Below are 9,796 nucleotides of genomic sequence, written 5' to 3' on the forward strand. Positions count from 1 at the left end.
TCTCTCTCTCTCTCTCTCTCTCTCTCTCTCTTCCATCTCATCCAACATATATGCATTTTCCTTCTTGTTTTCCTATTCACAAAAGAAGTTACCTTTTCGCTTCGTCCTTTCATTCTCTTGTATGATTGTGTGGGAGTTTTCCTTCTAACCCAAGAAAAAAGAAAAACAAAAAAAAACATCATACACCATTATATATATTCTTTTTTTTTTTTTACATTTTATCTCACAACGCTCGGACACATTATTTTTTCCATTATTCACACATCATTCTATCAAGAGATAAAACCCCAAGCCTTTAGGTGAGGCGAATGAGAAGCTCACATGGACATAAAGTGGTTTTTCTTATTACTATTATTATTTTTGTCCTTCTTCTCAATTACTTTTGTTGTCGTTTTTTTTTTTTTTTTTTTTCCTTCTCTATTTGTTACTGGACTCTTTTGTTATGCAACGAGTCAAAAAGAATTATCCTTCATCACCTCAATAGCCATGAGTTGACGAACACTTCAGAAATTGACGAAACACGTGCCTCAGTGTGGAGTTTCCACACATCTTCAGTTTCGTTACTTAGTCACCTTATAAAAAGTTTGCGTTGATAGTCATTTCATTTTCATTTTTTTTTTTTTATCTTTTTTCGTTTTCTTCGTCTTTTCCTTCTTTCACCATCGAATGTTTTGTTCTTCTTTCAGCTCATAATGATTTAAGGTGTGTATTTCACCATCACCATAGTCTTCTTTTTTTTTTTCTTTTAACACAAAAAATTTTAAATACACCGATCGCTCGCATCCGTATCTCCACCACCACCACCACTACCCTCTTTCCCCACCCACAAATTCATTACAAAAAGAGCAAGCATATACGTATACACAGCGAAACACATACACACACACACACACAAATAGGAAGGAAAAGGGAAAGAAAGAGAGAAAAAAAAAAAAAAAGAGAGAGAGAAAGAGAGAGAAGAATAAATATGCGCAGCACACCCCTATTACACGCCAATCGTTAGAATCCATTCTATTAATCCTTTCTTGCATTCTTCATTTTGATCAACAGTGTCCAAAAAATGTGCCATTTGAAATGCGCGGGGAGTCCATCTCTGTTGTAGGCTTATGAAACTCCTCCAGTGCACGAGTGATTGTGCTACCAGAGGCATTCCAGTGAAGCGACGATGAGGAAGATATGTGCAGACTTCCATCCATCTCATGATGTTGGAATCCCAAGAAAGTTGGGCGTACCTCTACTACACCCGGAGATGAGTCCGCTCTCCCTCTAGAGCCCCACGGGCCACTACCACTACTATTAGCACCACCACCACCACCACTGCCACCATTGGGAAATGTGGTGATGCTGTTTCCCGCACTTCGTACTGGTTGAACCCAACCAAAACTTGGGGATGCAGTACAACTTGAATTGCCCCCAAGAGCATATGGATTGTTAGTGTGTCTGTAGCTTTTACCTGCATGGCTTATATTACCCTGACTCGCCTGAAGCGAAGACTGCGAACGATCATCAGTATCTACCACCACTACAAATTCTCCTAATGGTAAAACCAAACCAGAGGAATTACTTCTTTGATTACGACTGCTATTAGTACCAGATTCATTTAGAGATGAACTCTTGCTCTGCTGAAACTGTTGTTGTTGTTGTTGTTGTTGCTCTTGTTGGCGGTAGCGCTGTTGTTGTTGTTGTCGATGATTTGGAATTCCTGACGTCCTTACAGGTGTTGTATAGTCTTCTTGACCCATGGGAGCGTCATTGTCAGAAGAGGGTAATTGCCCAGATTGACGAAGAAAAGTTTCAGAAGATCCATGTTGATCTTTTTCACGTCGTTGAGTATTACTTTCATCCGCATGTGATAAGGATTTCTCATCAGCCATAGGAGGAGGTGTTGGGACATACGGTAATGCCTTTGGGTTTAGTTCTTTTGACTGAGAGAAGGGATCACTTGAGTCAAGATTTTCAGTTTCCCTTTGTGAAGTGAGGGATTGTAGCATAACATTCATACTTTCCGCAAGTTCCTCTCGCTCTTGTTCAGAAATATGATTACCACTTTGTACCCATCGGCGGTGAAGTTGAAGATATGCTGGTACCACATGTATCTGATTACAACAAGCACTAGCAGTACATCGATTACGCTGAAATAACATGCAAACACTTGGGGCTTTTTTAGCAGATCCCTGAAATAAACCACGTGAAAAACCAGCTATACTAGCTTTTGGAAGTTTTAAACTCATCTTAAGTTGAGGGTCATGAACAGTAAATAAGTGATCTGGAGGTAAATCATTGAAACGATTTTCAAGACCATTAGACCATGATTCAAATTCACTTTTTTTTGATTGCATCCAAGTTTGTTCAATATGTACTTGATTACACCATCGTCCCCATTTACATTGGGAAGGTTCCACTGAAAAAAGTCCACATGCTGTTGGTACTTGTGATGCCATTATAGCAAATTGGTTTTGATGTCCTCCTCGTGCACGTCGAGCACGTAAGGTTGGATCTACATATAAACCCTTGGTAAAACGAAGTGCAGATATAGGTACTTCAACTACCTCTTTAAGATCAGCACAGAAAACACGAAATACTCTTCTGGGATCTTGAATAAGAGTTTGCTGAAATTCACGTTCTTTGCTTTGAAGCCAAGCAATCATTGCCTGTCTTGTAGAATTTAAATATTCAGGGTAAACGTGAATATCAGCACAATTTTCACCAAGAGTACATCTTCCTTCTTGAAAAGATTCACAAATACGTATAGCATTACGACCAGCAAAACTGGTAGGCTGACGTTGCCCACCAAAGAGTGCTTGACTTCCAGCCGAAGGGAATACAACATTAGGCCGCAGTGTGATTGGAGCCTTTAGATGGCTATCATGAACTTCAAATGTCCCTTCTGTTTCTTCCTCTTCATGTGCAACACCTGGTGAACCGCCAAAACCAACCACTGGAAAATTGAGTGGGTACTGATATACTGCAGGGTGAGTACCCACTCCAGGGTTGGCCGCCACTGGGTGTTGATTCATATAACTGGAACTGGCACCATTGGTTTTTGGATATACACTGTACATCATCATAAACTGTGGTCCTGATCCAGCTGAGTTTGAATACCCTCCAGGACTAAATCTGTGTCGGTGTTGTTCCGGGGCAAACATTTCCACACCTTTTTTTGTAGATTTCTTATTTAAAAGTAATCCCAATTTTCTGTACCACTTTAAGTGGAATATAATATATATGTAGATATATAGGTGCCACAGACGTTGCAAGGGGAACAAAAAGAAAAAGAAAACAAAGGAGTGACGTCGCAAGAAAAATACGTCTATACGAAATCCCTAGATAAATACGTCCTGCTCACTTTATCTTCTATCTCTTTTTCCGAGGGGTATTTAACGCCGTATAAGAAATTATCTTATTTATCCTTTTTCGTAGTTGTGTCTTTAGCTTTCTCTTGAAACACGGCAGAAACGTTTGGAGATGAACAGATGTGAGGTGATTTCAACAGAGTTTTTCACACCCTGCAGTGACACGGCTGTGCGTTTTAACCCTTTCTTTTTTTTTTTTTTACTTTCCAGGGGTTGTTTGCCTTCTCTTTTCCTTTCCCTCTAGAAAAAGGAATAGGGCAAGAGTCTTACTTGTTTACTACCCCTTTACTTCTTTTTCTTTTTCTTTCTCCTCACTCTCCTTTCGTCGCAAGAGAAATGGTAGCACTAACAGTAATGATAGTAGTAGTAGTAGTAGTAGTAGTAGTAGTAGTTGCAGTCGCTTTATTAAACCCACTCTTTCGTCTTGTGGAAAAATAAAGTATTTACTGGCTTTCACTACAGTCTTCCTTCAAAGAAGACTCTTCTAACCTTTTATTTATGTTACAGCAAAGGAAATGCAAAAAAAAAAGTCACCATTACATAAAAACAAAGAGAAACAGAGCATATTGAGGGAAACTCATGGAAAGAATAAAAAAAAAAAAAAAAAAAAACATGTGCAAAGACACACACATAATATATCTTCGAATACATACAAAGAAATAAAGAAGTGCTGAGATAAGTACAAAAACGAAGCACTTGCCTCTTTTCATTTGTTTCAGAATATACGCGCAAGAGTACAATAAAATGTGGGAGAGCGAGGGAGCAAATTTCATACACAAGTAGGAGGATACTTACATGGAGAGAAACACACACGTATAAAAAGAGATAGAGAGGGAGGAAGGGAAAAATAAAAAGGGAAAAAGAGAGGTGGGACGAGAAAAACACAGTACCAACGTCGCCTTTTCGTGTGTTGCCTTTTTTTTTTTTTTTTTTTTTTTTTTTTTTTTTCGCCATCTTCTACCATGGTGTCTTTCAAGAAACCTCAGGCATCCAAGCAAATAAAAATAGATATATATAAATAGATATATATGTACACACGGGAAAGAAAGAGATAAAATGATACAAAGCAGGTGACAAATTACATAGACACATATACACGCAGTCTCGCGTGTCCACGCATGTTATCCGCATACCGCACCCACACCCACAACTCCACTTCTACTTTACCCAAACACACAAACAGAGAGAGAGAAAGAGAGAAAGACTATTCTCCATCCACCCCTGGTGAGTCCGCGGGGTCCAGAGCGAGCAAGGCGATGGTGATGCTAGGCATATCTGCACCCACACTGGCGCTTCTGCTGCGCTCCTGTCCCTCGACGATACTCTCGCGCTGCGTGGCGGGGTCCATGAGTGGGAGACTGCGGACGGCGACGACGCCCGGCGTGGAGGAGACGAGGGCGGAGAAGGGCAGCAGCGCAGCCCCAACGGGGGCGTCGCCGTCATCCCCGCGGCCGGTGACGATGAAGCGGAGGGAGCGGCCGTAAATGGCGCGGAGGTCCACGATGGTGTGAGCCTCCGCGAGGGACCACGCCGGGCAACCCGTCTCCGTCCACTCCCGCTCCACCTCCAGCAGGAGATGCTGCAGACACGACATGGTCACCTGCACGTACTTCCGCGGCGTGCTCGACTTGAGGCAGCAGCAGCTGGAGATGTGCACACGCACACGAGTGACAGGGAGATCGGGGGTGTTGCCAGTATTGTGGAAGAGACGGGATTCAAATAAACCAGCACTGTGGGTACTTCCAGAGGCGAAGGGGATTGAAGCTCCACCAGAAACAACTTCTCCATTTCGTTTACCAAAACGACTTTGTACAGTTATAGTTCCTAAATTTTGTCGTCTACCAAATTCTTGATCCTTGTGCGGTTGAAGTGTAAAACGGTGTGTACCAGTTTGACAAAGTTGCTCAATAGAAATTCTAGCCACACCAAGAACATCACAAAGCTCTATATTCGTATCCCAAACTTCCAAAGAAATATGAGTAAGGATACTAGGTAAAACAGGAAGAAGGAAAGTTGCCTTTGGATATGGCCAACGTGGTGCTGTACTTCCAGATATCAAAGGTGCAACTACCATGCGTCTTCGCCCAATACGCACAGTTACAAGAGGATCAATTTGAAAGTCATCAAATCCTGTACCTTGAAGACCATCACATCCACTTACATGAACTAATAAAAGAAAATCATCCTGATCCATTCCATAATTAAAAGAATCAGAATTTCGACGCAATGGTTTCGGTGGTCTAGGAGCTTTTTGAATAGGAAAAGTATGAGCTAATACAGTTAATGTACCTCTATCTCCAATTGAAAATTGCATACGATTACGTCTGGTTCCATTCATAGAAACAGAAAATTCTGATGTACCAAGTTTATTCCTTTCATTATTATCATAGACTTCAAAACGATAAATAGCACTGCTTCCAGTAAGTGTAGGACATACAATAAAACATGATGCTTCTTCTTCTTTCCAAGTAGCGTTATAAGTACCAAGACTTAGTGGTGTACGTAAAATTACTTCTCCTCTTGGACCTCGAACAATAACAAAAGGGTCTGGTGTAAATTCTTCTTCAGTACTTGATATCATTTTAAAATTATCCACATGAAGAACTAAAACTTTAGATGTTCGTTCCTCAACTCCATCGTCATCTGATGGAGTTTTCATACCAAGAATTGATACTTTAAGTTTACCATAAATTTCCCCATCATCACCCTGAGCTCGACTTAACGGAAATGTATGAATACCAATTCCACCAAAAGCAAGAGTATCTGCAGGTGTATCATATGATGCTAGAAAAACATCACGATGATAAAGATCAAAACTAACAACTCCATCACTTTTGATAACGCAAAAACTACTTTGTCCTGGCCAAAAAGGAGTACGTGTTTTAGGAGTTATTTTAGGGGTACGCAAAACTTCTTTTGTTTTACCATCTGTTTCTACAGAAACACCTATAACTGCTTCAATACGATGTTTAAGACCTTCTACACCTAATACTTGTACATATAAAGTACTAATATCATCAGATAATTTTTCATCATCACTTTCATCTAAAGCTCGTTTATGTAAACTACTGTATTTTGATGCAGTAACAGCTAACATACAAACTTCAAGATTGGCATTTTCTTCACCAGGTGTACATGTTACACTTGAATCATCTCGATGTAAACGTAAAGATCGTAAACCCACACCTCCATTTTCTCTTAGTTCACTTGTAGCCAATGTAGCAGTATATGCAATTAAACTTTCATCTTCAGAATCACATACAGTAAATTGTAACTCAGAATCTCGTCTAACAAAACTAATAAAAGAAGCTACTTCAATAGGCCATACAGGTTTTACACGATCTTGCATTACTGGTGTACGAGTTAGAACTCGTGAATTTGTAGAAACCTTTACTATTGGAGATTGTATTTTATCCCTAATGTCAAGACCATCACAACGTCGAACATGCATAAGTAACAAAACTAAACCATCTTTACCTCTTGTAGAATTATTTTGATCTTCTTCAGTCCATTGTTCTGCTGTTTGTGGAGGTAAGCAAACACGCACCATTTCTTGAAAATAATTCTGATCATCAAGTTTTACAAATTTATCCAATGCTGATTGAAACATTGCAGCACTAATTTTTGCTTGTTGGGTGAGATCAATACTATTAGTCTTGGCCCAACTCGCAACAGTATTCTGAAGACTTATGCTTGTAGCCTCAGAAGGATTAGGAGTTGTAGGGTTAGCGAAAACACTTGTTCGGCTGCAAAAACTAACACTTCGACTCATTCGATGATTACATCCAGCAGATTGAATACGTGGAGGTGAATGCTTATGATGTGCAAAAGCAGAAGATGGTCGTACAGGTCGAGATCTTAAAGATGTTCCACTATGTGGACGAGATCTTGAAGTTGAATTCATCAAATCCTCCATAGAACGTTGTGTAGTTGTTTGCCAATGAGGTAATAGTCCAACATCAGGTGTACGCGTACGTCGTCGTGAATTTTGAACCGTAGGATCTAAAGTAAATCTTGGACTTATAAGAGGAGTATCCGACTCTGTTGGAACTTGATTATTCTCTAAAGCGTCTGCAATGGTATCAAGAGTGTAAAGAACAGGTGGCGGAACTACATATTGAGGTAATGTGAGATCATTTGGAATGGTTGTCTCGGATGAAAGTTCTTCACCTGGTTCCAAACTATCATCCATAACAATAGTGACTTTACTTTTGTTAATTTGTCGGAGAAAACCAGGTTGACGTTCAGTTGGCATTAAAAATATTTGTTCTACCAACATTTGTTGAATTTCATCTACTTCTCCAGGAAAATCATAATCTACAGCACTTGGATGTTCTTGTTCAGGTACTGATAAAAGTTCTCCTGCTCTCCTATTAAGTTCAGTTTCAATACTATGTTCAAGTTGTCGTCTATCTTCTCGCTTAATCGGTTCACTTCCTTCATCCAGTTGTGATAAATCTTTATCTTCCATAGCGTAATTATTCCAGTCAAAGTCAGATAAAATAGTTTCCTCTTTTAATAAGGGTGATTCCGCTACATGTGGTGCATTTTGAGTTGCATCTGCATCTAAGGTAATCAACCTCTTTGTGCGTGGAGGTAAAACATTAATACTTGAAGATCGAGTAGCGGGTGGTGACGGATTTACTCCTCCCCCTGATGGATCCTCTGCCTCCTCTGTACCTTGTGCATTCTCTGCATTTTCCGTAGTCTCTGCATTCTCCGTAGTCTCTGTGGTTTCTGTGCCGTTTTGGGCTCGATAGAGATCAATACCTTGTCGACAGAGATCGACGGCCTGGGCATCGGCACGTATAGTTGAGAGTGCCTGCATAATCTCCTCCGCGGTGATGGACCAGCCGTCGACGGAGGTGCGGGTGACGACGTCGGCGGGCCACAAGTGCGGGCAGAGGCACAATTCGCCCACAAATTCCGCCGTGGAGCGCAGCGTCTCGGCGTCCGGCCCCCCGCAGACCGCCAGCGTCCCGTGGCCAACCACAAAGAGACGATCGCAGAGGGAGTCCTTCTTGAAGAGAGTGACGCCCGGGGGAAGAACGTGGACGTGGGCCGTGAGGGCAAGATTCATGCGTACACGTTCAGTGGCTTGACTCAGACAAGGAACTCCACTCAGCAGGGCGGCAAGTCCCATAATATCACGTTTTTTTCCATCTTCAAGCCATTGTTCTCGTCGTTTAAGGGCTTTTCTAATAACACTCTCACATAATTGCGGTTTCCTGCGTAATCGTTTCATAAGATATTTTCGATGTAAACAATAAACCTCACACATAGTAGTCGCAACAGCGTGACAACAACGAGGTTCATCAAAGATAACACTAATTTCTCCAAATGAAGCACCAGCATCAAATTCAATAATTGGTTCTTTCCTAACTATTGTTTTTACAGTTCCACGACGAATGATGTACAAGTAAGGATCATGATCCCCTTCATTAAATATAGTGTCACCTATACAAAAAACTTTTACCTCCATAGATCGGGCAAGTCGTACTCTGTCACTTGAACTAAATAACGACCATAACCAACTTCGACGAAGTACCAATGACATGGGATAATAATTTTCACTCATTAATTGCTCACACATTGGGACAATATGTAATCTTAGACAATCAAGTACACTTTCTGCAGATAGTTGAAATACGTAACTACTTATTACATCCCATACCCATCGAGCTGGTATTATAGCTACATCTGTATAACCACGAGCTGCAATGCATGTCGGAGATGCATCTCTACAAAGGACAACGCGATCACACAAAATTGCAGGAGCAGATTGTCGACGTGTGTAGTATCGTTCAGTTAGTGATGTAGGTGATCCTAATTCTACAGTTTTTTCATATACATCACCATAAAGAACTACTACTATACCACATGATACATACCATTCCCTCGTGTAAACAATAATTTCTTCTGGTTCCAAATAATTGTAAATCGCTTCTTCTGCTAAAATTCTTAGTATTTCTACTGGCCAATTGGACATAAGTGAATGAGAAGATCGAAATGTTTGAACAATTGAATCTTCTGTATACACTCGTAATCCACGCTCAGTTGACCATCTTGCCCTTTTTCGTGCAGAAAGTACTCTTCTCAAAATTATAGGAAGAAAAAGTTTTTGCAAGACTGACATAGCTTCATGGGCCTCTGCTGAATCAAAGTCTACCGGCCTAGGTACAGAAGAAGAAGAAGAAAAAAGACTCGCTACTCGATGTGCCTTTGAAAGGCCACTATAGGTAGATTCAAAGTTATTGCGTGGGCCACCAACACTAAGGGGTCGAGCAGAAGCTAAGGCACTGCGTACATCCCGCGTGGCTCCGCTAAGAGGGCGAGAAAATGGAGGAACCGAAGACATGTACACGTAGGAAAAAAAAGTTGAAGATAATACTAATAGTAAAAAAAAAAAAAAAGCTAAGAAAGCAGAACTATATATATATATA

At 40.7% G+C, this 9,796-nt stretch overlaps 2 protein-coding genes across 2 annotated transcripts; both read right to left on the reverse strand.

Annotated features, from left to right (window-relative positions):
• Window positions 1-1,043: 1,043 nt before the first annotated feature.
• TM35_000024510 (uncharacterized protein) lies at window positions 1,044-3,146 on the reverse strand (the record flags this gene model as incomplete). Its single annotated transcript, XM_029021769.1, has 1 exon — window positions 1,044-3,146. The coding sequence occupies one exon, from the start codon at window positions 3,144-3,146 to the stop codon at window positions 1,044-1,046; it is 2,103 nt and encodes a 700-aa protein (XP_028887191.1).
• Window positions 3,147-4,557: 1,411 nt separating this feature from the next.
• TM35_000024520 (putative nucleotide-binding protein) lies at window positions 4,558-9,711 on the reverse strand (the record flags this gene model as incomplete). The annotated part of the gene is made up of 1 exon (XM_029021770.1): window positions 4,558-9,711. The coding sequence occupies one exon, from the start codon at window positions 9,709-9,711 to the stop codon at window positions 4,558-4,560; it is 5,154 nt and encodes a 1,717-aa protein (XP_028887192.1).
• Between the last annotated feature and the right edge of the window lie 85 nt (window positions 9,712-9,796).

Source organism: Trypanosoma theileri, assembly GCF_002087225.1.
Source record: "Trypanosoma theileri isolate Edinburgh chromosome Unknown TM35_Tth_2_V1, whole genome shotgun sequence".
NCBI classification, from domain to species: domain Eukaryota; phylum Euglenozoa; class Kinetoplastea; order Trypanosomatida; family Trypanosomatidae; genus Trypanosoma; species Trypanosoma theileri.